Source organism: Melospiza melodia, chromosome 12 (genome assembly GCF_035770615.1).
Source record: "Melospiza melodia melodia isolate bMelMel2 chromosome 12, bMelMel2.pri, whole genome shotgun sequence".
Taxonomy (NCBI): domain Eukaryota; kingdom Metazoa; phylum Chordata; class Aves; order Passeriformes; family Passerellidae; genus Melospiza; species Melospiza melodia.
In genome coordinates this window covers 21,653,263-21,677,200 of record NC_086205.1, presented here as the reverse complement: position 1 = coordinate 21,677,200, position 23,938 = coordinate 21,653,263, and the positions used below count along the sequence as shown (strand labels likewise).

The following is a 23,938-nucleotide window of genomic DNA, read 5'->3' as shown; positions in this document are numbered from 1 at the left end:
GTAATGCTTTGTACAAGGCTGTTGTCTGATGGCTGTGGGTTTATTGAAGTACTAAACCAAATCCAAGCAGTCTGTACTCTAATATATGGGACCCTGAGTAACAATAAGAAATATCATGCAATGGATGAAATGAGACTTTTATATTTTAGAAGGTCCTTTCTTGCAGCCCTAGATATTGATGAGTCTTCAGTAATGCAGCTGGCAGAGATGGGCTTTCCTTTGGAGGCGTGTCGGAAGGCTGTGTACTATACAGGCAACCTGGGTGCTGAAGTTGCTTTCAACTGGATCATTGCACACATGGAAGAACCAGGTCAGTCACTGGAGGCTGTAAGTTAAACTCAGCTCCTGGTTGTGGATTTTGGCAGTCAGTAGAAATTTTATAATGTGTGACAGAGAAACAACGGCCCCCCCTTCCCCACCTGGGAAACCTGGAGGTGTGAGTGAATTTTCCTAAGCTGCTCCTGGGATGTGCAGATCTTGACCATTATGTGGTGTCCTCTGCCTAGAAGAAGACAACAAACTAAGCTACACCAGAAGTCCTGTCCTCACCACTGGTGTGGGCCAGCTCTGTTTCCACCCTTTGGCTAGGTCCGTGCTGCTAAGGGGGAAGCTGACCTGTGACCAAGTGTAAGTACAAAGAATCCTGTGGTCTGGATGCTTTCCTTCCATATCAGCCTTCTCTAGCTCAGGCTGGAGCACTCATGCCATACTTGGGCTGTCTGGTGATGGACAGGGCTGCTAGATGTTCTCCACTTCCTGTGTTTCATCTGTGCAAAGTTTGGACTCATGATTCAGCACTGAGAACTCCCTTGCCAGGAAACCCCAGATTTGGTTGAGTTCACGCTTCACCATGAGCTTTTGTGTTGCTTGTGTAAATGGGGAATGAGTTTCACTTGGGCTTAGCAGACATTTTCAGATATTGAATAAGTTCATTTTACATCTGTGCACTGGGTTGTCTATTATCCTGATGCCATCATTGCTTCCATACCAATCTTTGCTGCTTTCCTGCAGTTGTTTCACTTCTGCAATGTGCTGACGTATTCCAGTCTGCTCAGTATGAGCACATGCACCTAGATATTTTGCAAAGTGCACATTCATTTTGTTGTTTTTAAGGCTTTCCACACATCTAAGTCTGAATTTAGATGCCGGTGAAATGAACTTACATTGATTTCAGGACTGCTTTTGAGGTCCTATGTGTTGTTTGTTCGTGTTTGTTGTTGACTTAAGTGAGACAGAAGAAGGAACTGATGAATGTTTGTTTGTTCCAGACTTTGCTGAGCCATTGGTCATACCTGCATTTGGAGAAGTTGCTTCCAGTGGGGCAGCTGCTTTAGGAGCTGTAGGGTTAGATAACCAGCCTCCTGAAGAGATGGTTGCAATCATCATTTCCATGGGATTCCAAAGGAATGTGGCAATTCAGGCACTGAAGGCAACAGTGAGTTCATGGGTTATTGGTAACACTGGGGCTTTGTTTCATGTTCTGTGCTTTGTGCTTGTGGGTGCTCAGATGCCTTTGAAATGTGCAAATATCCAGTTAATGGATGGTGAGCCCGCCACTATCCTGGCAAAGTGTGGCATTCCTGACTTTTCTGGAGTGGTGAAGGTGCTTTGCGTGTTTCACTGTATTGGTAAAGTGTGGAAGGCAGTGAGGAAAACATACTTGTTGGAAAATAACCTAGGTGCCTGGAGACTGTGTCTGCAAGATAAGAGCAGGGGGCTGTGGGTCTTAGTTGTGGGACTATTTCTTTTCCATGTCAAGCATTTGCAGAGTACTTGCTGAATACAATTTTCCAGGGAGGTAGAAATATCTTACAATTTTTAAGGGCTGTAAACATGATCCTTACTCTCTTCAAAGGCTGATGAGTGGCAGTGTGGTGTTAGAGTGTATTAAAGGCTGCTCTTTTGATTGTTTGGCAGAACAACAACTTGGAGCGTGCACTGGAGTGGATCTTCAGCCACCCTGACCCTGAGGAAGAAAGTGACCCTGCTTTGGACACCATAGATATGGAGAACAATGCCAATGCCAATATCCTTGCAGAGACAGGGTCAGAGGGACCCAGGATCAAAGATGGCCCTGGAAGTAAGTTCTGCTTCAGCTTAGACCTGGCTGCCATTCTGTTGTGTCACACCCACCCCGTTCATAGAGCTCCTTTCAGTTTTGAAAGTAGTTATTGTGGGTACTTTGGACAGGATACAGACAATTTACTTGCAGTCTTGTTTCTGGGGCTGATACAGCTCTGTGGGCCACTGAGTTCTGTGGGCTGTCATTGCTCAGAAAACTCTGCTTGGACTCACTGAATAACCAGAGCCCAAAGTTTCTTGCTACCAGAGCACACAAGTCCCTCTTGGCCTAGGTTTACTTTTTGTTCTGTTGCTTTAAGAAAAAAAGACAAAGAAAAGCTAGAATATTTAAATCTTCAGAGGCTGAGCATCCTAAAGACAGCGCTGCTGCTACAGACCACCTGAGTTTCTGTCCTCCTGTGCTCTGCTGGGCAATTTGTTAATCCCTTCAACCAAATTCCTTATTCACAATGCCACAAGTACAGTTGGTGTCCTGCATGTTTTGTTTTCTTTTGGTTGAGATTCTCTGTCACACTGCTGCTAAATAGACCACAAGATGGGGCTGATGTACAGCAGGCAAAGTGGAGAAGAAGCTCCTGGAGGTGTCACAGCACTGGAGTACAAAAGCTCAGTGCTGGTGCTAAGGATGTCACAGAAAGTTTTTTGAAGGGTCTTTAGCGATGAGTTCTAATAACTGTAGTATGTTCTAAGCTTCTACTTCTGATCTTGAATGTAAAGATTTAGGGAAAAAAAATTACCAGGCAATTTGATTTTTGTGTCTGTGGTTGCTACTGTTAGATTAACATTACAAATATCAACCTTAAATATTTTGGAGACATGGGAAACATTGATTATTGCTAAGTTAAAAAAAACCACCAAACTTGGAATAATTATTTTTTGTGGTACTTAGCCTTTATAGACTGAGACTCTTTACTGAGTGCCTGAAATCCTGTTAACAAACATGATTCTGTGAAATAGCTCCAGAAAGCCCTCTCCAGCACAATCCAGGCCCATGTCCTTATACAATACCCTGAAAGAAGGAACCCTTTTAGTTTTAGTGGCAATTCAGGTGAATGGCATGCATGGATGGGCATCAAGAACCAGTGCTGAACTCTCCAGAGACTTTAAGCATAAAAATTGTCCATGTGTTAAAGAAGGAGCTTTCTTTCCTGTCCCCTCTTCTGTGCTGAAATACAGACTTCTGTGGTTTTTGATTTATAGGAGATCTGTGATCACACATATAGACATAGCTAGTTTGTGTGCAGAATGAACTCCCTGCTTGGCACTTTCTGTGGTGCTCTCTGTGAACTGGGAATGAATCTGCTGTTTTCTTTCCTAGCAGGGGCTGTGATCACAGCCCTGCTGTATGTGCACAGGTCTCTGTGGATTTGATTTGGATTGGTTTGATGTTTGACAGTGAATCTGAGCCACTAGTTAAGTTGGAAACATGCTGCAGTGTTAACAGAAACTGAGTTTGGGGCTGCAGAGTCTGTGCTGGGAGTGCTTAGCTGCTTCTCCAGTATTAGAAAGAACATTTCCCCTGGAGTCATCTTGCAGTGGTTGCAGTGAAATACTTAGAGTGCCATTTGTATTTCTTAAAACAGGGTATGAGCTGTTTGGGTTCATCAGCCACATGGGAACATCCACAATGAGTGGCCACTACGTTTGTCACCTCAGAAAGGAGGGAAGGTGAGTGCAGCTGGGGGAGACACATGGGATCAGCAAATGTTTGATTTCAATTGATTTGATCTGAGGAATCTGTACAGAGCAGGGCATGCTCATGGCAGACAACATGGGCTGTTGCCATCTGTAGGCTTCCCACCAAAAAAATGAAAATTGTCACAGATGTGATGAGTCAGTTCTGATCCCACTGATGTCTGTGAAATGTACCATTGGCTCTCCTGTGCTGGCCATTCCAAATCTCTCCAATGCCTCAGTTTGGGGCATTGGTTCTGGATCTGGCTTAGTTTGTCTGAGCTCTTCCCAACTTTCTTTTGTTGCCGTGAATAGAAAGCCATGGAACCATGGGCTGATACCAGTGCTGCTGGTACTGTGGTCCTGATCTTGGCTGTGATTCTGATATGCTCCCATTATTTGACATTGGGAATCCCTGATTTTCCTTCATTTGAGCTGTAACTACACATTCCTCTGCACATCCCTCCTCCTTTTCCATTCCTGACTCTGGCGGCTGCTCCAGCTGTTTTTCTGATCCTTTGTTCTCATTGCAATGCCTAATTTTAGATTTTAAACTCTTTGAGGTTTGGGTCTGAGAAGTCTCTGATAAATCTGTGGTGATTTTTAGACTCCTGGAATGTAATCAATCTTGTTTTCCTTTCAGATGGGTGATCTACAACGACCTTAGAGTGTGTGCCTCAGAACGACCTCCCAAAGACCTGGGCTACATTTATTTTTACCACAGGATACCAAGTTAGGCCTCAAATCTATCACCTGGCCTTAAGAAGCCATAAGCCTTTTTAACCTGCCCAAAAAAAGCCTACAATAAAAATCTAAAACCAACAAAAGACCCCTTAACCCTTGGACTGCCAAAAAGCAAAGGAAACCATGGGATGTTTATAGTGTATTTAAAAACAATCATTTGATGCCGCCTTAAGTGTTAGATGGAAGATTTCTATTAGGTGCTGTATAGGACATTGTTTTAAATTTATACACCTTACAGGCCATGTGGATTTCTGGTGGAGTTTGCAGCTAGTGTGTGGAGAATATGGAAGCTTCAGTGTTGAGCAGAAACAGTTCAGCCCAGCTCCTGCCTGTCCTGCCCGTGCATCCTTTGAAGAGCACAAGCAGATTTTTGTGTCCTTGGTGACTGGGAGCCTGTGTTTGCATCCAGAGTCCAGATCATGTAGAGAAATCATTTGAAGGGAGGGCGTTTGTGGCTGTTCTTCAGAGCAGAATGTCCTTTCTCAGAGATCATTTTCAGTGCAGTGAGAAAAGTCTGAAGTTGAATCTGTTGGAATTCAGTGGTACAGTATCTTGATTTGACTTTTCCAGCTTAAGCCTAAGAGACTGATGGAGACAGGAGCAATCTCTTGTCAGTGCCCTGTACATTTTTTGCCAAAGAGAAATTTTGTTTTTGCAGACATAGGTTTCTTCATCTTCACTTGAATGTTTATTTTGTAAGTTCTACCAACAGATTCAGGATTACAGATGGCTAAAAGCAGCAGACTTTCTGACTATGAAATTAAATGCACACCCTCAGGAAAGGCAAGGCTGTTATTTAAATTTTGTTTTCATATGGAGGAGGTAAAGAAGGGTTTAATGTCCCATTATATTTATGTCAGGGAATTTTGTATCTAGACCACTCATATTCCATCTGAAATCAACTTCCTGACAAAGTACTTGCAGTGCAATCCTGCTTTCTGCTAAAGATTGCTTAAATATTGACTTTCATATCTGAGTGTGGGAAATTGCTTAGTGAGTTTTCTGATTTATTGATTTACCCCTCTCTTCCTCCGTTAAAAAACCAAACCAAAACAACAGCAACCAACAGGAACAAAAAAAAAAAACCACAATAAAACTCCCCTTGAACTGATATTCTCACTTTCTTTAAACTTGCAAATGCATCAATAATCTTATCTCTTCAACAGACACCTTCTAAAAGGGGTCTGATATCTCTGGCAGGGATGATGGGGTGGGTAGGCAGGGGCTGGCCTTTCCTGTCTTTTTTTAAATTTTTATGGTGTTATTTAAGTGTTTTTCACAGGTGAGAATGCATATGTGGGTTTTAAAATTGTATTTGAAAACACTAATTCTAGAAAAATTACCATGGTGAGTGCAAAACCTTTCATGATTCTGGAAAAATAACCCAAAAGTTCCCAGTGTTGGACACTGCTTAGAGGCTGTTGCTGGAGTTGCCTTGTACAATGTTACCAAGCCCTCAGAATAAATTGCATCAGTAAAAAAAAAAAACCAACCCAAAAAAAACCCCAAAAACCCAACTTTTTTTGCAGGTTGCAAGAGAGCCAGAGAGATGTCATTACATTTTCTCTGCTGTTAGTGCCTGCAAGTTTTGACAGCAAAATTCAGGCAGCTACACACTGCAGAAGATAACCCAAATTAAGCATCTGTTTATGAGAAGGGAATTTTAGTTTTTGCATTGTCTGGGGAAAAATAATTCTCCCTCTGGTCATAAAGCCACACATAGAGCCAGAAAACACTGTTAGGATTTTAATCAGGTTTGGATCATAAAAGATAGTGAGAGAAATTCCAGTGCAATAATTCTGCAGAGTGTAAAGGTGTCTCTTTGCTGGGAGAGCTCCCTGCTCTTAGAGCTCTTGTGGACACATTAGTGCAGTGTCCTGGCACATTAATGGGTGGCCCCTGTGACATTCAGCTGCCTTGTGCTTATTGAGCCACCAGCTCTGGATGAAATAAAAGCTGCCAGTTATTTCTTTGCTTCTTCCAGATTTTGGATATTTGAGGACTTCACCAGAAAGTGACAGGTTTGAAAATGGGATCAGCAAATTATGCAGTGATACATCTATTTAAAGTGAAAGAGCAAAACTTCTGTATATATGTGTGTTTCTTCATTCTGGCAGTAGAAAAAGGAGGAAAAGCCTTTTTTCCCCCCTCCTTTAATTTTTAATTCTGTTTTTAAAATTCCCATATATATTCCAAAGAAGTTCAACACAACAGCTTCCCCCTTGCCTCATGAACTTAAAGGGCTATTTAAAAACACCAAGATCTGGTGACTGCTGCCTTTTTATTTAGAAATATTGGGTAAATAAAGGCCAGCTGAGTAACCCCCATGTTCATTGCCCAGCTGGAAGCATGGCTGGTCTTGCAGGGTCAGGGATGGAGCTGGAATCTTGCAAAGTGCTTGGTGCATCCCAGGGCTGTGATGGCTGTGCAGCTGCCGGGGCTCAGGAGGAACATTTGGGGGTGATAAACTGGAAATGGTGGCTGGAAGGGGAGGGCCCTTGGCTGGCTGTGGTGAGTGAATTGCAGCAGCTCAGGTCCTGGGGTTCTTCTCATTTCATCACTTTTGTGTTTCTCCTGCCCAAACCAAAGTTAGTCAGGAGTGCAGGGAGCAGTTTAGAGGAAAGGATTGCAGGTTTTCTAAAATTTAGCAGTTAAAAATATGTTAGAAGTTCTTCAGTCAGGTGCTTGAGGAATTACTTTATTCTCTCCCAAAACAGTGGCCTCCCTCCTTTTTTTCATGTGGCTGGTTAAGTTGTCTCCCTTTTGTGATGGGTTTTGTGTGAAGAACATCAAGAACCTGGAGGAGCAGGATGTAAACTCCTGACTCCTCAGCCTAATGGGGGGCAGAGGAGTTCTGGGTGTTTTTAAACTCCAGCATTGCAGAAGCCCCACTCAAACAGACTGTACTGAGAGGATGACTGATCTGCCAGGCTGTGCCTGCTGCAGGCTGAATGTGCTGAATGTGCCAGGGCACAGCCTGGGCACACTCCCTGTGGGTGCTGGGGGCTCCGTGAGCTGGGAGCTTCTTGACAAAAAGGAATGGGGGAAGAAAAATCACTGTGAGCTGTTAGAGACAATCTGACCTGAGAATCACGGCAAGCCAGGACCTGGCAGTAAATAATGCTCTTATTTCTCAGACTTATTTTTACTTTTTTGTATGGTACATTTAGGTTAGGAGAAAGGAAGGAAGAAAAGCTCAATAACTTTTCCTTGATTTCCTCTTCTCTTATTCCTAGCAGTATGCTGGATCCAGTAGACTCCTCATTCTGAGTCACAATCTCCTGTCTCCAAAACACATGTAGACTCAAACTCTATTTAATCTTCCTAGCTAAAATATAATTAGGATAAAAATTAATTTATTCAGACCTGTAGTTTTAAAATAAGAGTAGATGTTTCTGAACTCCCAATCACTTGTAACTCCACTGGGTTCAATGCCATTACCTCTGACTGACTTTGGTGTAAGTGAAGCCAACATCAGCCCAGTTCTAGATTCAGACAGCCTCCACCAGGTCACAGAACACATTCAAAATGTGGATGCATCCAGAGCTCATTAGATTTCCTTAGAAACCTCTCCCACTGATTCCTTTTGTTCTCCATCCTGGCAGCAGCCATTTTTATCCTCTTTGCTGTTCCCATGCATTGGAAGTCTATGCAAAATATGTAACTGGACATTTTATTGTTTTCCCTGTCGCCCTTCCTCCCTCAATGGCTGAGATTGGTGTCTGATTTCTACTCAGTCTTCAGTGGTTTTACTGTTGTATCCTGGAAGTGTCTGTCCTGGTTTACTTTGCACCATTCAGAGTTGTTTGCTTGAAGCACTGTTAACTTTCTGGAGAGTATTTGTCTGAGATGAGAAAGGCTGTGAATGACGTTGTTGCAACCGTTTTAAATTAAAAAGAAATATTCTCACATCTGGTGACTGTGTGGATTCTTGATTCTTTATTCCTGTCTGAACTGGAGAGGAATAGACAGAATGTGTTTTGATGCTGCCTCTCACTCTTTGTGTTCACATTTGGTGTTTTAGTTAGAAAGACCCTGCAGAGGGAACAGAGAGGTTTGTGAGACTCTTGATTTCTTGTGACTCTTGGCATTTCTGTGGATTTAAAACAAGAAAAAAAGTAAAATCCCCAAGCCCTGAGCAGATATACAGCATGGCAAAAAATAGAAATCAGGTTTTAAGTTAGACTGGTTTGTTTGTTTTTAACTATTAGGCCTTTTGATGTTCTTTGATCACAAGAGTTGGCAATGTTTGTGTGGAATAGTGCTGTCATTTCACTCCAAATTTCTGCTTTATCATGGTCTGTAATTCCTCATACTCAGAAATTTCTCCTGCTGCTCAGTAAAGAAGTCTGTTTTCCTCACGTGTAAGGACTTCACATAGAAATGTGACTTTTGGGACTCTGGTAGATGCAAGAGGCTGAAAAAGAAGACTGAGGGGTGACAACTTTTTATAGGATCCTGGGACCAGCAACTGGAGCAGAGGTAAGAGGTAAATCTGCTGGCCTCAGTGACACTTCTTGACATAGTAGAGGACATGTTCCATGCTGAGTGATAAGAAATGTAGAGATGGTTCAGCTTCTGAAGTCTAAACTTAATGATCTGTTTTGGTTCTCTTCTATCACAGATGTCCCTTGTGACCATGGCAACCCAAGCCACGCTGTTCACACCGCTTGTGGTAACTGGGAGAGGTGGGAGAGGTGGAGAGCGGCTCCCTGTAGAAGCTAACCAGCTCTGTTCACAGCTTCCAGGAGTTTCCTGTATGGGATTTGTGCCTGGCTGTTGCAGGCTGTTTGTGGGAGGCAGTGTTGGATGCCTGATGAGTTCCCACCCTCTGCTCCCCCTCACTGAAGTGGGGAGTTGCACCTTTGTGTCCCTCAGGTGTACAAGCCTTACCCAAATAAGGGCAGCACTGACAGCCTGTAAAATTGCTGAAATGCTGTAAAATCATTGAAAACGGTTACTGCATGACTGACAGCTGTTTGGAGTGGGTGATTATGTTTTCAGATGTCTTTAGCAGTGATTTTTGAGCAGTTTTGCATGTGGATTTGGTACCGATGCTGTTCTCCCATTGCCTTTGGCTTTAGGACAGCAGTGCTGTGTTCCTGATCTGGAGCACACAACCAAAGGTTTTTCCTGCTGCTGCTGCTTTGTCAGTGCCTTTGAGCAAAAAGAACTAAACTAGCAAAAAGAACTAAACTAGCTTTAATATCTCCAGCAGAACACACCAGTGTCAAGAGCCCACAGTTATTTTTGTCCTAAACTAAGGGTTAGTGTGGTTTGTCTGTCTGTTCCCTTTTGTTCCTTGGTGGAAGGTTCTGGTTAAAGCCATAGGTTTTTGCCAGTTGTTTTTTCTGACAGAGCTTTCCTTCTGCAGGCAAGCCATGGCTGTGTGTTCTGTTTGTTTTCTGGAGCAGCCCCATGTCCATGGAGAGAATCCTGCTCTTTCCATGGTCCTGTGCTGTCACTGTCCCAGCCCCTGCTTGGCTGTCAGCTTTCCTGTCCACAGCAGCGCACAGGAATTTTTATCCCTCGTGTCTGTGCTGATGTTGGTGTCTCACAGCAGAAACACAGAGCAGGAATGACATCAGCCTTGTCAGCACTTTCACCTCATCCCGTGGAGGACAGAACTGGGAAATGCTGAGAGCCAGCTCCTACAGTGGTATGTGGGAAATTGCCTGAGTAGTGATTTCAGACACTGCATGTTGGCTTTGCTTTTCATAAAGGTTGGTTTCTGATATTATTACTTCTGTTTTAATTATTGTACAGCCTTCAGGAAAAATTCTTATCTTCTTTTTTCCCATTTTCCTCATATGGGCTGAATGTGCAGAGCCCTTTGGGCCAGGCCTCAGCTGGTATAAATTCCAGTTGTAAGTATAATTGAGCAACATGTCAAAATAAAAATCAATTCTAAAAATAACTCTGCCTCAGAGAAACAGTGAATTTAGGAAAAATGAGAACAAAAGCATATTCTGAACTTAACTTTCAAGCAGAGAAGTATGTTCAATTGGTAAACAATAGAATAGAATACCTCACTGAAAAAATCCTTTCAGTTGGAGACTTAGATCCCTCTTTTCAGTTTAAGTAATTGAAGTCAAGACCCTTTCAAGTTGAAAAGAGATTTTGATATATTTGAAGCCACAGACAAAGTTTATTTTTAAAACATATTTAAAAATTGCACAGTTATAAATACAATTAATAAATACAATTTAATATGTGGAAAAGAACCCAAGGAAGGCATGCTTCCATTACAGTACAAAAATACTACATTAAGTGTGGTGCTTTGCAAATAGTCATCCATGACCTTAATAAATTTAACACATCCAGTATGCACATCATTCTTTTTTGAGGAAATAGATTATTTTGAACAGCAGTGCAGGGAAACACCAAATTAAAGCATCAGTAAACTATAGTCTGTGTTTAATATTATACACAGCTGATAATGCACGAAGCATACAGAGGCAGAGTTACCTGTGGTAAGAAACTGACCTTGTACCCAGTAAGTTCTTACATTCAGATTCTGAATCTGGGTCAGTGTGAGCCTTGGTAAGGGAATGTAAACATTCAGGTGTGGGGCTGAGCTCCCACCTGGGCAGTGCTGCCCAGCCCTGCCCTGCACTGCCCCACGGAGCCAGGGAGCTCTGCAAGGCTGTGCAGCAGCAGCAGGGCTCTCCAGATGGCCCAGGTGAAAGGATCTGCCAGCCCTGGAATCACTTCTTTCCTCTATGTTGGCTTAAAAATAAAGCCAAAAGAACTGATGCAAGATTGCAAAGGTTTTCAAACAGTTTACAGCATATAGAAGAAGCCACACAGAATGCCTCTCAAAACTATATAGTTTTATTTTACTCTAGATATGTTATACTCTGATATATAAAATATATTTATAAATTTTTTTTTATTTTCCTGAATTTACAATAGCTTACTGATATTAAAAAGGCTATTTAAATTAAAGGTTCAGCCAATGTCAATGGCATTCTGTAAATGTAGAAGGGGAAAAGAGATCAAAGCACATCAAGTCTTGACCATGCAAGCTTGCTCAATGGGCTGTCACATATTGCAAGCATTTGTAAAGTTACAGCATATTGTAGGAAAATTTAGATTCCTTCTGTCTCTTTACCTTGCCTAATACCTGTTACTTTGTGGGCTGAGGCTCTGAAGCTTCCCATGGATTCTCTGACATGCCTATTTTTCATTTTCCTACCTTTGTTCAAAGTGTCAGTGATCTCTTCAAGCATGGCACTCCTGTTCTCTCTGATTTATTTCACCAGTCCAAAAATCAGTAGAACCATAATGAAGGAATCTGATTCTAGCCTAGGTAAGGTTTGAATAGTAGATAATACTGTATTGCATATCCACCATTTTTTTTTCACAACGTGCAGTGCATTTTGTCTTACCATTTTTGTGAATACTTGGTATATTATTAACATTTATTACATAGATTCACTGTACAGACTGCTAAGCTGACAACACTGGTGACCAGAAATCACATTTTTTCAACTGTGCAGGTAATTCATGCGAAAATAACTAATATGTTTTGTTTTGCAGATGCAAGTTTGGGCAAAAGAGATCTACAACCAATTTATGCTCTGCTCCATTTCTCACTGGCTCCAGCAGACAATGATTGAGGCCTCAGGCTCTGGCTGTACCAGTGAGGACAGCTGTTGTTATTTCTGCCATGGAGTGCTCTGTGGATATTCCTGGGATAGCTGGCTCTTCTGTGGTTGAGACTAGAGGTGAAAATGTGAAAATCCAAACAACCCAGCTTTACTGTGAAAGCTGTGCAGATTTAGCTTTTTAATTCTTGAGAGGGTCCTGCTCTCAGGACTAAAAAGCAGGACTAAAATATGTCTGCAAAAGCTGCTATACAGATGTCTGTTATTAATTAAACACTTGGAGCAACAATGAAACCCACAACACAAAGTGAATTCTAAGGAGGGGATTTTAAAAGGGCTCTGTGTTTGGTCTAACCTATTACAGGTAATATGAACAACTCAGATATGAGTCTGGCAGATGCAAAGGACTTGTAAAATGTTCCACAGGTGATGTGAATCAATAGTTTAGGAATAGCCTATGTGTGAGCCTTCTGCATGCACTCTCTAAACACATGCTCAGGTAGCGTTGCTGCATGCTGGGGGTTAATATTGCAGAGTGGTTACTGGTTAATGCAGTTGCATGCAATATTGTCACATGAGCTTTTGTGTCATTTGAACCTCCCCCTCGATGTTTTTACAAGTGCTGTGATTTGTCAGATCATAAGGAAACCCCACTAGACACAGGTATGTTTATGTAGGTGCCTAAAAGTCAGATTGGTTCTTCAAGCTGACATAAAGCAGCCTGTGGCCACCAGGCTCCTGTGTCATCCCAGTTCAAAGAGGTCTCCAAGAGCCCTTTGCCCTCATGGCAAAGCCTCACTCCCTGCACAGTCCCTGGGATTGCAGTGCCTCTCAGCACCTGCAGTGGTACCAGAGCCAGCCCTCTCCTGCAACTCCTGCATGTGAACTGGTCATGCAAAGTGCAGACTCCAGGCTTCCAGGTTCAGCAGCTTGATGGATCAGGCTTCTAGGTCATAACTATTCCTAAAGTTTGCAGAGGACAAGGACAGTCCCAAGCTGGGGTTAGGAAAACTTAGGAAAACTTTTTTTTTTTTTTTTAATTGCATGAAATATAAAGTAGAAAAAAAAAAAGTTCGTTCAAAAACTTGGAATCAGTTGCCTGGCAGTGATCAATCACCTCTGGAAAAAGAGAGGAGTAACAAGAAAGGGAAAGAGGAGTGGGACATGGTGATACACCATTGCAGCACTCTAACTGGGCCTCACCTCATGGATGCTCCACAGCATCCTGAAATGCCCAAGTCTCTCCTCTGCTGAAATCAGTAGTTTCTGTGTGAAGCTGCTTCCCTAGACCTGAGCAACCTTGTGTTTGTGTCACCTTCCTGCCCAGGGGAGGGTGACCTGGCCCCTGCAGTGGGAGGCAGTGATTGCCCCCTGCTCCCAGGGAGTGCTAGGAATGCTGCTCCCATCTTCCTTCCCTCCTTGCACACCTGGGCAGGTCAGGGATGGCAGGAGGCTTTGGCTTGGTCGAGCTCCCAGGGAGTGCTGAGAACAGGACCCAGATTTGCTGTCTCTCACTCTCAGGCTCAATCTGCTACTGTTCAGCACCCGCCTTATTTATCTTTATCCCACCTCATGCTTGGTTAGAAGCACAAGGAGATGAATTTTCTATTCAGGTTGTTAATATGCTGCAGCCTCCTCACGTTTCCCATTGCTGTTTCAGGCAAATATACAGACTTGTCCTGAATATTTAAGGAAAGCCAAGAGGAGGCCAGCTCAAAGCTGTCTCTAATCCTGCCTGCTGCACTGGCAGTGCTTGGCAGAGGGGGCTGAAGGAGGATGATAAAGCCCAGGATCCCAAGGAATGCCCAGAAGTCCCAAAAGTTGCTGGGCTTGACCTGTTAGAGTGAGGTGAGCTCAGTCTCCGGGCACTGCCCCACAGTGACCAGAGCTGTGTGAGATGTGCCCCTGTCCCCTCTCACCTGCCCTGCTTTAGCCTCTGTCAGTGGCACACAGGCTAACTGCAGCAGAGAGAGCAGCTGGGATCAGAGCTGGCGTGGGCTGGGGGCTCAGCCTGCCTGGGCTGCAGAATCCAGCCCTGCTGAGCTGTCTCAAGGTTACACACACAGCTCCTGCCAGTCCCATGGGTGTGGACATGTGTCAGCAGATAAATGCAGTTTTCAGCAGTGCATCCCAGGATAAACCAAGAGCTACCTCCTTAGTCTGTTCTTTTTGGAGAGGATTGGACTTGCATAACATTTTCCTAATGATTTCTGTGTTACTCATCCACAGGCTGGAGGAGATGTTTAGTGAACTGCCACAAGAATCAAATACCCCTTGTCATTCTGACTCTGAGAAATACTTTTTTCTTGTTGTTGTTAATTTCAAAGATACAAAAATAAAGTCCCTGAACAGCTAATTCCTCTGCATAAGCACTGATTATCCTACACCCCAGCACAAAGGATATCCTAGAAGAAGTTGTGTGATGGCAGGGCATCAAGCAAAACCTAAGCACATATGCCTTTGCTTTACAGCCTCTCCTCAAAGCTGCCTCCCTTCTCTCTTATCACTTCCCAGATTCAATTGCGCTGCACCTTCTGCTCTGCCTTATCAATAAAGAGCTGTCATCACACATCGCTGTCAAAGCAAAAGAGCAAACTGTTGTCAGCAGATATGCACACAGCAGCCCACTTAGCCAAAGTGACATTCCCAGCACTCCCATCCTCAGAGAAAGCTGCAGGAATCAGTTATGAAACACCTGATAGGTAAACAGAAATATATGTGTAAATAAGGAATTAATACAGCATTCTCAAAAACTTTTGGTGGCTGTTTTGTCATCTCTACTCAGTGGGAGAGAGTGAAGAGTAAGACTTTTATTTTCCTAATGACAATTATTTGTATTTAACAACCTATAGATGGTGATTAGATGCAGTGATTACACTGTCTTAACATGGAATTTTCCTTCAAGTGGTGGCTCAAAATAACAGACAGCTGCAAGAAACTTTAGGTTTGTACTGGTGAAACTGTCCAACTCCCACAGAGCATCTTTCTCTGTGATCTGTGCAGTTGGATTTCTTTTTTTAGACCTCTGAGCTGGATTTTTCTTCTAATGTTGTTTATAGGAAATGTGCTATTTGTCCCACTTTAACACATTTCCATAGCTACTCTGCAAATTGAATTCCTGATCAACACATCCAATAACACTTTTTATCTTTTGCTATTCAAGAAAAATATTTAAATTATCAGCAACTGAAAATCACCTCCTAAAAATCTCTCTGCCTTTTTTGATTGACACATTCACCCTGAGCTAAATGTGTTTGATTGTAGCTGAATCCATCCATTCATCAGGGATTGGTACTGCCCCAACCCTGCTCCCCATTCTTCCAGCCAGGGAAAATAAAAATAATGTGTTTATGCACACATTTGTGAGCAGCCACACATACTGGTGCTATCTGAGGATTTTCTCTGGTACCATGGAGGTCGTGGAGACTTTTGCTGCTGTTTGCCATAACAGCAGGATGGAGCCTTGGTCTCAATCCTACAAGCACTGTACAGACCAATTTCTTCAGGGAAAGTTTTCACTTGAGCATGGTCTGCAGGCAGTAACTCCTACAAATATTTTTCTTCATTTGCAACAAAGATCTGTAGCTTTTTATGTTCTGAAATGACATAATTTGCATTCAACATGTATGTGCATGCACATGCATGTATATGTGCAGTACCTGATGGATGCATATAATAATCTTTCTAGCTGTTAATGCAGTTTATACTGTATTTGCATTTTGAAACATAAAAATATTGAGAATCCTCTCACTACATTTCAGGAAATTATATTTGGTCCTCTCTGCCAACAAGGCCATCCTGTACATTCCATTGTTGGTGACTAAAAGAAAAGCATAGCACTATTTTACAAAAAGAAAGATTAAAGTGCATTAAGTACACAGAAAGGTGCACACCCTGCCATGAGCTCCTTCAGACTGTCCCAGATCAAGGACAGCTGGTTTGAACAGCAACAATTCCAGTGCAAATTGCCTCTTGTGCTGGCAACACCTGGCTTCCCCAAATTACCTGGCCTCAGCCCATAGCCCTGCATGGACTGTGCTCCTCCTGACACTGCCCATGGCTTATGAGCCTGCAGAACTGGGCCCAAATTAATCCAGGTACCTTTGGAAGCAAAACATTGATTGCCAGCTAATAAATACATTCAAAACAAAACACATCCCTATACATGTATCTGTTTTCAGAGCTGTGTTAAAAATGGACCTTGGGAAGATTTTTCATCAAAGAAACCAAAGGACAGGGAATCCCCAGTGTGGGGCAAAGTGGTGTCAGCATAGTGCAATGAGCTACTAAGCAGGTTCCTTGGATGCACTGCTTGCCATTCTAAGGTGCAATAACCATTATCTAGGTTTCTTCTTAAGATACTTTTCTTTTTACAGCTGTATGTATATAGAGAGATATAGCTTGCATGGGATGGAGAGTCTTCAGAAATTGTTATTTCATCTAGTTCAGGGCTTTGTCCAATTAGCCACAGCTCATTTCAACCCTTTGACTTTGAATTTATTTACACTATTTTTGTGCTTTTGAACTTTCCCTTTATGAATTATGTCTGAAGGAATTCCCCTACTGATCTACAGTCATGATCTTTTGGAAAATGTGGTCATTTGGGGATGAGTAATAAAAAAGTTCTCTGTTTCCTAATACAATTTAATCAATTTGTGAATCCTTTTTATTACGGCTCTAGATTAAAAGCTCTTAAGAGAATGTCTAGATCACCCACATTGGCAGCTTGGAATAGTTCTGGCTGGTCCATCATAGACAGAGCAATCCGAAGTGCTGCCCAAATATTGCCTGATAGAGCAGGGTGGGGAACATTCTGCTGATTCCTGCTTTTCCTTTGCAAACTGAGAGCAGTGAGGAAGTTGCTGACAGCCTCTCTGTAGGGAAGAAGAAAAAGAAAAAAGAAACAAGCATTATAATTTGCTTAACAACTACAGGCAAACTTTCTAAAGTTCCATGCCAGGCTTAAATACACTATTTTACAATGTAAATTAATACAATGTGTTGTTCTTGCTTGATTTTCATCAAACAGGAGGGCCTGGCTTGGGGTAACACAAAACTCAGTCTACTCAAACATTTGGGGGCACTGTCTGCATTGCAGCAAACTCCCCCCCTTCATCTTCCCTGTCTCACCCTGACAGCTGGGACCCTGGAATATCGTCTTGAATATCACTTTCATTCCTGTAGGATGTCTTTGATGGCCCTACTAGAAGCAGTTTAACTCAAGTTTTCCTTTAAAAGACAGGCTCTTACATTTTCTTTTACAGAGGCTCTTAAGAGCAGGACATATTTTACATGCAAGAACAATCCCACTGATTATAAGAGTACTTACACATAGAGCTGAAAAACTGCATTTTAGTCCTCTGTAAAATGATATGACAACATTTTACAATAGCTGAGATTATGTAGCTATATTCTGATTATTTTTTCTTAGATGCCTCCAGCTTGAGAATGAATTTTCCCTTGGCAGTTGTGACGCCTGACTCTTTGTTCACACATCTTTTATGCTCACCTGTATGCCCCTAGGTTGATGCAGCTTATCCCCAGGTTGTACCTGGACCTGATGAAGCCAGGCTGGATTTCCAGAGCTCTTGTGTAGGCTTCCACAGCTTCTTCACTGCGGTCCCCGTTTGCCAAGGTTGCCCCAAGGCGGTTCCACAAGGTATAGTCCTGGGGAGAAAATGGCTTTTCTACTGTAGGTGTCAAAATCCAGACATAATGTCTCATTTTATCTTGCAAAGGAAGAGGACTGCATAAAATAGTAGCATTGTATCTTAATTGACAAGGAATGTGAGGCTCTGACTCGTGATCAAAAGCAATTTTATGTATTTAATATCATTAATCAGCACACAGGTAGGAATTGGACATGCATAAATCTGCTCCTAAACAGAAGAATGACCATGTTAATTATGTCTTGTAATTAACATTTCTATTTTGGGTTTTAAAATTTTAATAGCAGAAGTGACATGTCATTAATAATAGCCTGATCCAGACAGGAAAGTGGAAATGGCCTGTAAAGCTAAATTTTAAAAAATGTAAAAGTTAAAAATGTACCTCTGGTCGAACAGTTAAAGCAGCACTAAATGCATCTATTGCTCTGTTAAATTCTCCATTCAGGTGAAAAAGAACCCCAAGTCCTGTCTGCAGGTCAGGGTCTATCATATCACCATTCTGGTGAGCAGCCTCCAGGTACAAATCCTTTACTTCTTCAAGCAATGAGCTAGACAAGGGAGAAACATAACTTACAGTTATTTACAAATATTCCAATGTTGATTGCATAGCCTGAAATTAAAATCTTTGTAGTGGATTTATCAGAAGTGTTAAATTACTAAAATTTGTGAATGAGCTTCTTCATCATGACAAAGGTTTATTTCAGGGTGCTGTTGTAAACTTATGTCTGAAATAAAAAAAGTTCATCTATGAAATGAAGTCAAAGTACAGCCATAAACTCAAGCGGAATGACGTGAAGGTTTATTAAAATTATTCAAATTAGATTAATTTCTCAGACATAAAGAAGTTGTTTACTGGCAAAAATAGTAGTATTTTTAAGAGGAATACATAAGGGACCAGCCAAGACCCTTGAAGAAAGATGCCAAAACATAAGACTTCTGTGCCCACTGTAGCTTCTTAAAACCTTTGCACTTACAGCACCAGATGTCAGCAGGATGAAGCCAAAGTAGAATAACACACTTAGCAATTAAGCAGAACCTGCATGTTTTATTTTTACGCATATGAAATTATCTTGTCAAGCCAAGACTTGTAAGTGATGAGGGTGAAACATAAGGCCTGTCTTCAAAATGACAAGCAGTGAGATAGCCTGAGTGGTTTGGTTCTCTAAATCATGTTTATGCCTTTAATGACTTTATTATGCATCTCACAGTCCAGAGGTACTTGTTTATGGTTCTCATGAAATCATGATGAGGGGCTGCCAAATCATGGGGTTTTTTTTTATTAAAATGGCCAAGATAAATCAAATGGCTGTGTTGTCTCTTGATTAGAACCACAACAGCTTTTAAACAAGCAGGTGCCACCTCCCAATATTTTCAGAGAACCCATGTTGCACTGCAAAATGGCTCATTCCTGGATTCTGCTGGGCTGGGATATGGAAAACAGCAGGAACAGTGAACAGTAGGAAAAACACACAGGTAGAGCTGGATAAAGGCTCAGTATGGATATGGAAGCAGCTGAAGGATGAGGGTGCAGGATGTGGGAATAGAAAGGCAGGAGACAGGGATGGAGGAAAGGGATGGGATTTGAAGAGAAACATCCTTTTTAAGCTGTTGTTTGGTTGTGGGTTTTTTTGGCTTTTTTGGTGTTTTTGTTTTTTTTTTTTTAACTTCCAGGGATGGCATAAAAGATAAAGCCTTCAGTCATTAAATCAAATGTTCCCTGTTGGCTTCCCTCTCCTGCTATTAGAGACATATTCTTCCAATACAGAGAACAGGCTGGACTTCTACAGAACAAGGGGACACAGCAGACACCACCAGTTCTAGGGTTATCATTGGTATTTCCACTGTGAGGATTTCCACTTCATTTACCTTTCATCTGCTGTCTTAGACATCCTCCTTGTCAGCGCTGGGGACCCTTTTTTGCTTCTCACTATGTACTTGTATTTTGGATTTTGCTTCATCCAGTTTCTCAGGGCTTGATAGGCCTCTTGTTGGTGGCCAGTGTTGGTGTAACTCACAGCCAAGGCCATCAGGGCTTTCAGGTTGTTTGGCTGCAATTCCAAGCACCTAGGCAGAAAATAAAAAATACATTGAGATATTTCTGCAGCCAAGCACAGTGCTTGAATTGTTCCAAAGTATTCCATGTGAAGAAAATCACAATTATCACTGTTGCTCTTTTGAAAACTGGGGATGAGCAGTTTGGGGGTTTTTTGCTCCTAAATCAGACAACCCCTTGGATTTCTATCCAGGTAAGCTAATAAGGCCCACATAAACAAGTTTGAGTATCCTTAGGAGAAATTACTTCATGGTTATCAGTGCTGATGCAATTGAATATTGCTTCAAATGGAAACATAAAAACCCATTACAGAAAGATAATAATAATAATAATGCTGATGGTTTGAAGCTCACATTTTACGTACAAGAATTCTGTGATCTTTACATCTCCATCAACCTAAAAGTGTTGGCAGTTTAGCATTCAGCAGCTGAAGGGAGCTCACTCCAATTAAGAAAACCTCTTCATTAGAGGACAGACTACAGAAAACATGCCAAGTGGCTGGAATGTAAAAAAGGCACTTCATTTGCATCGTGCCTAACTCGTATTTATTAGGCAATGTAACTTTTCTTTTGTGCATGTACTTGAATTACTCCATGAAATATTTCACTTATTTAATAAAACAGAACTATCAATCACTAGTCATCCCTCTGAAGTCACTGGGAGTTTCTGTATCTGTCAATGCTCTACTCTGCTGAATAAATGCTTCTCATTCCAAGGTAGGAATGGCATTAAATATCCCCAGGTCTCCAATACCCAGCATTCATCAGACCCCAGGTTTAGGACAGATCTCCCTCTACCTTTGGAGGGCCACGATGGCTGCCTGCTCATTTTCATTTTCTGCCTGTGTAATACCCAGGAACTGCCAGGCCTGCAATAATAATAATAACAATTTAGTTTGTTACATTTATCCAGCTGCAGAGTTACAACCAATATCACTGTTAAACACAGGGGTGAGGAAAAGCAGCAGATATGTCCAGCACTAAACACAGATTTTTCTACAGTGTGCACACCAACAGTCCCAATCAATGCAGTTCTGAATATCTTTGGGGCTAATAAATATTCATAGTCAATGAATGTAGGGGCATTCTGTCAGTGTATAATCACATGCTGATCTCTTAAATTTGAGTTTCTGTACAATTTAAATTTTGCTTCAATTTTATGGAAAATATAGAAGAATTATTTAGTTTTATATTATATATAGGGGTTATTCTAAATATATTATATGTATATTAGATATTAGGGGTTTCTAGGGAGCTTGGGATTCTCTGACTTTTTGAAGTATGCTGTTTAATTTAATGTAGGAGGAGATTCAAAGAGCCCTAGATACAGCATAAATATTTTTAACATTTTACAGAAAACAGACTTTAAATATAAACCAGTCGAAAACAGCAACATTGAAGAAATTTATGTAACTTTAAAAATTTTTCAACAGTCTTGTTAAATCAAAAATATTCATCTTTTGATAGCAGTGTTTACAAGACAGTTTGAAAATATCAGGACGTGAAGGGAAGGTTTGAAATACTTCAAACAACAATATTTCAAAACCAGATTCTTATCCAGTGAAGAACTCATTGTTATCTATTTAAAGGCACACACTAATTCATAACCCTTGGAATCCAATGTTTCAGTCAGTCATGCCTGGCACAGGTTTGAGCCCAGAAATCACTCCCTCTCTCCCTGCTGCAGGGAGCTCCCTTTCCCTTAGCCAGGAGAAGGCAGAGCAGTGAATACCTCAGCATCGTTGGGCTCCTGGAGAATTGCAGCCTCCAGGTACAGGATTGTAACAGGCAGGTCACCTTCTTTCATTTTTTTCAGTCCTTCCTCAAAAGCACCAGGCCAGTCTTTGAAGGGATTGTCAGTGTGGAAATAATAACCCTGGAGCAGAGAGATAATGGAGCCGTGGTGAATGGCAAGTTGCAGGGAATGACAAGTCTAAAAAATGCAGTGACTCACTGCTTTCCAAATGGTGTAAACAACCTTTGCTCTGTGGAAATGGCACCGGCTCCCCCCGTGGGATTTCAATGACAAAAAGTGGGAAAAGTCACATCACCGGGCATTTCTGTTTCTGCTCTTTATTTTTAATTTAGCTGTGCCGTTGTACATAGTGGTGCTTGTGCTGGGCTCTCCATCACAGAAAATGTCAACATCTCACAGTGCCCAAGAGCAGAGCTGAACCTCTGAGCCCAGGACATCCAAAGTGGGGGTAAAGAACACACCAAGCAGCCGAATCCCTGCAGTGCTCATAACCTCACAGCTGCTCAGCTAAAATCCTGAAATCCTCAATCCTTCCAGAGACACAACTGTGCTGCAAGCACCTGAGTTTGTTTTAGTATTCCTTGAAGTTTTGCCTTTTTCTCTCGTCACTGCAGTGTAAAGGGTGTGTGGTAATATCAGCTGCATAATAGAAATCAAATTAAATATGGAGTGGAAGTAATGAAGAAAGGAGAAGGAATCTCCATAATTTCTATCCTCAACAGTGTTTGAATGTGCCATCCCAGGTATTTTTATTTGGTGCTTTTCCTTAAGTGCTTGATTTCAAAAGTGCTCATAAATCTAGTAGTTACTTTGTGATCCCTTCAGCTGAATTTAGGCTGTGTGCAAGCCTAAACAGATTCCCACTGTGGCAAGGTCTTCCAAATCTGCCCCACCCACAGGCAATTAAAGAGGATGAGCTCTTTGGGGTACAATTATCTTTCATGTCCAAAGAGCTGAGGCTCATCTCAAAGCTGCTCAGGGGAGATGCAATAAAAACCTGGTGTTACCTTCTCAATGGTTGAGATGGTGACTTGTCCTGGTGCTTCCTGGTTCTCTGAAATCCAGTTTCTGCGAGCCATTTCTTCCCACTCTGCTTGCATTTTATCCCAAAACTCTGTGTCAGACTACAAGAAAAGGAGGAAAAGAGAAAATGAACAAAAACCTCCAAACTAAAAGTTTCTTTGTTTTTTTTTTTTTTAAACAACTTTTGAATTTCTTTCTACCAGTGGTCTGAGTGTCAATTTTGCTGAGCAGTATTAATTCTATTAATAATCACATGGACTGAAATGCTACAGCTCCTGTTTGGAGTTCCAGATAATTAAATCTCATCTCTTATATTGGAATGCATTTTGTCAACAGAGCACTCTTTATCTCAGAGGCAGTGTATGTCCTGTTTGAAGCAGGATTTGCAGCAGCTTACACTACATCTTATTGATGCTAACAGCAAATTGTTACATAAAATGTGAAGGCAATCAATGCTGCAAGTCCTTGGATAAAGAAAAGAAAGAAAAAAAAAGGAAAATCAACTAAGTGCATATGCAAAAGAATAACAATAGATAAAACAGCTTGAAAGAGAGCAAGCATTGCTTGCTTTGGTATATTCAGCATAATTTTCAGCTGTGAGAAAGAGAAATGCCAAGCTTAGACAGAGGGTGTTTTTGCAAGGGATGTAATACAAATTGGGCTTTTTGACATAGTGGAGAATTGTATACTCTGCTGAGAAAGGGATCTACAAGAGATCACAGAATCATACAGTCAGATTAATATTCAGCTCAAAGATGAGGGAAAAATGCTCATACAAGAGAAGGAGAAATTATGAAAAACAGATGAGATTTAGGACAAGGAATGAGATTAGCAACGACCAGAAGGAGGGAACAACTGTGGCTACTAGGAAAGGATGCCAAGAAACAGAAATAGAATTATGGAAGGGGAGAAGCCAAATTAAGGTGCTACTTTTTCAGCCTCCACACACTAGTCATGGGACTCTGAGAAGGAGATCCAGAGCAGAGTATTTGCAGAGCACTACCAGCCTTTCCAAAATTCTCCAGTTCCTACAAGGACATGGCCAGTGTTTCAGTGAGCTGACAGCACTGGGGGCACAGTTTCTCAGCTTATTTATATCAAAGACAACAGCACAAATATATCTATTTAGATTTAGATTTAGACAGAACCATTTGAGAGCACGGTGCTAATCAAAATTAATTGAAGGTTTTGTGAACTGCTCCAGATAGTTTTGTGTGAGGGTTTGTTATAAGGCTGACAGCTTTGGTGCAGCTCCACAGCCAGGCATGACTGGAAAAATAGAACTTAAAATGTGATTGCATGGCTTGCTGTAAACCTCCTTAGGTGCT

General features: G+C 41.7%; 2 protein-coding genes across 13 annotated transcripts in view; one reads left to right on the top strand and one right to left on the bottom strand.

Moving 5' to 3' along the window:
* USP13 (ubiquitin specific peptidase 13) overlaps window positions 1–8,409 on the top strand; it is a 50,333-nt gene extending 41,924 nt beyond the window's left edge. Inside the window, exons 17-21 of the mRNA XM_063167242.1 lie at window positions 167–310; window positions 1,269–1,435; window positions 1,918–2,080; window positions 3,666–3,750; window positions 4,400–8,409. Coding sequence (XP_063023312.1) covers window positions 167–310; window positions 1,269–1,435; window positions 1,918–2,080; window positions 3,666–3,750; window positions 4,400–4,493 — 653 coding nt within the window. The 3' untranslated portion in view covers window positions 4,494–8,409. The remainder of the gene's footprint in view (window positions 1–166; window positions 311–1,268; window positions 1,436–1,917; window positions 2,081–3,665; window positions 3,751–4,399) is intronic.
* A 2,209-nt stretch (window positions 8,410–10,618) lies between these two features.
* PEX5L (peroxisomal biogenesis factor 5 like) overlaps window positions 10,619–23,938 on the bottom strand; it is a 102,635-nt gene continuing 89,315 nt past the window's right edge. For all 12 annotated transcript variants that reach the window (XM_063167247.1, XM_063167251.1, XM_063167244.1 and 9 more), the window contains 7 exons: window positions 22,595–22,711; window positions 21,564–21,707; window positions 20,630–20,700; window positions 19,646–19,843; window positions 18,162–18,327; window positions 17,620–17,777; window positions 10,619–16,984 (listed from right to left, as the gene is read on the bottom strand). In XM_063167247.1, coding sequence (XP_063023317.1) covers window positions 16,780–16,984; window positions 17,620–17,777; window positions 18,162–18,327; window positions 19,646–19,843; window positions 20,630–20,700; window positions 21,564–21,707; window positions 22,595–22,711 — 1,059 coding nt within the window. In that variant the 3' untranslated portion in view covers window positions 10,619–16,779. The remainder of the gene's footprint in view (window positions 16,985–17,619; window positions 17,778–18,161; window positions 18,328–19,645; window positions 19,844–20,629; window positions 20,701–21,563; window positions 21,708–22,594; window positions 22,712–23,938) is intronic.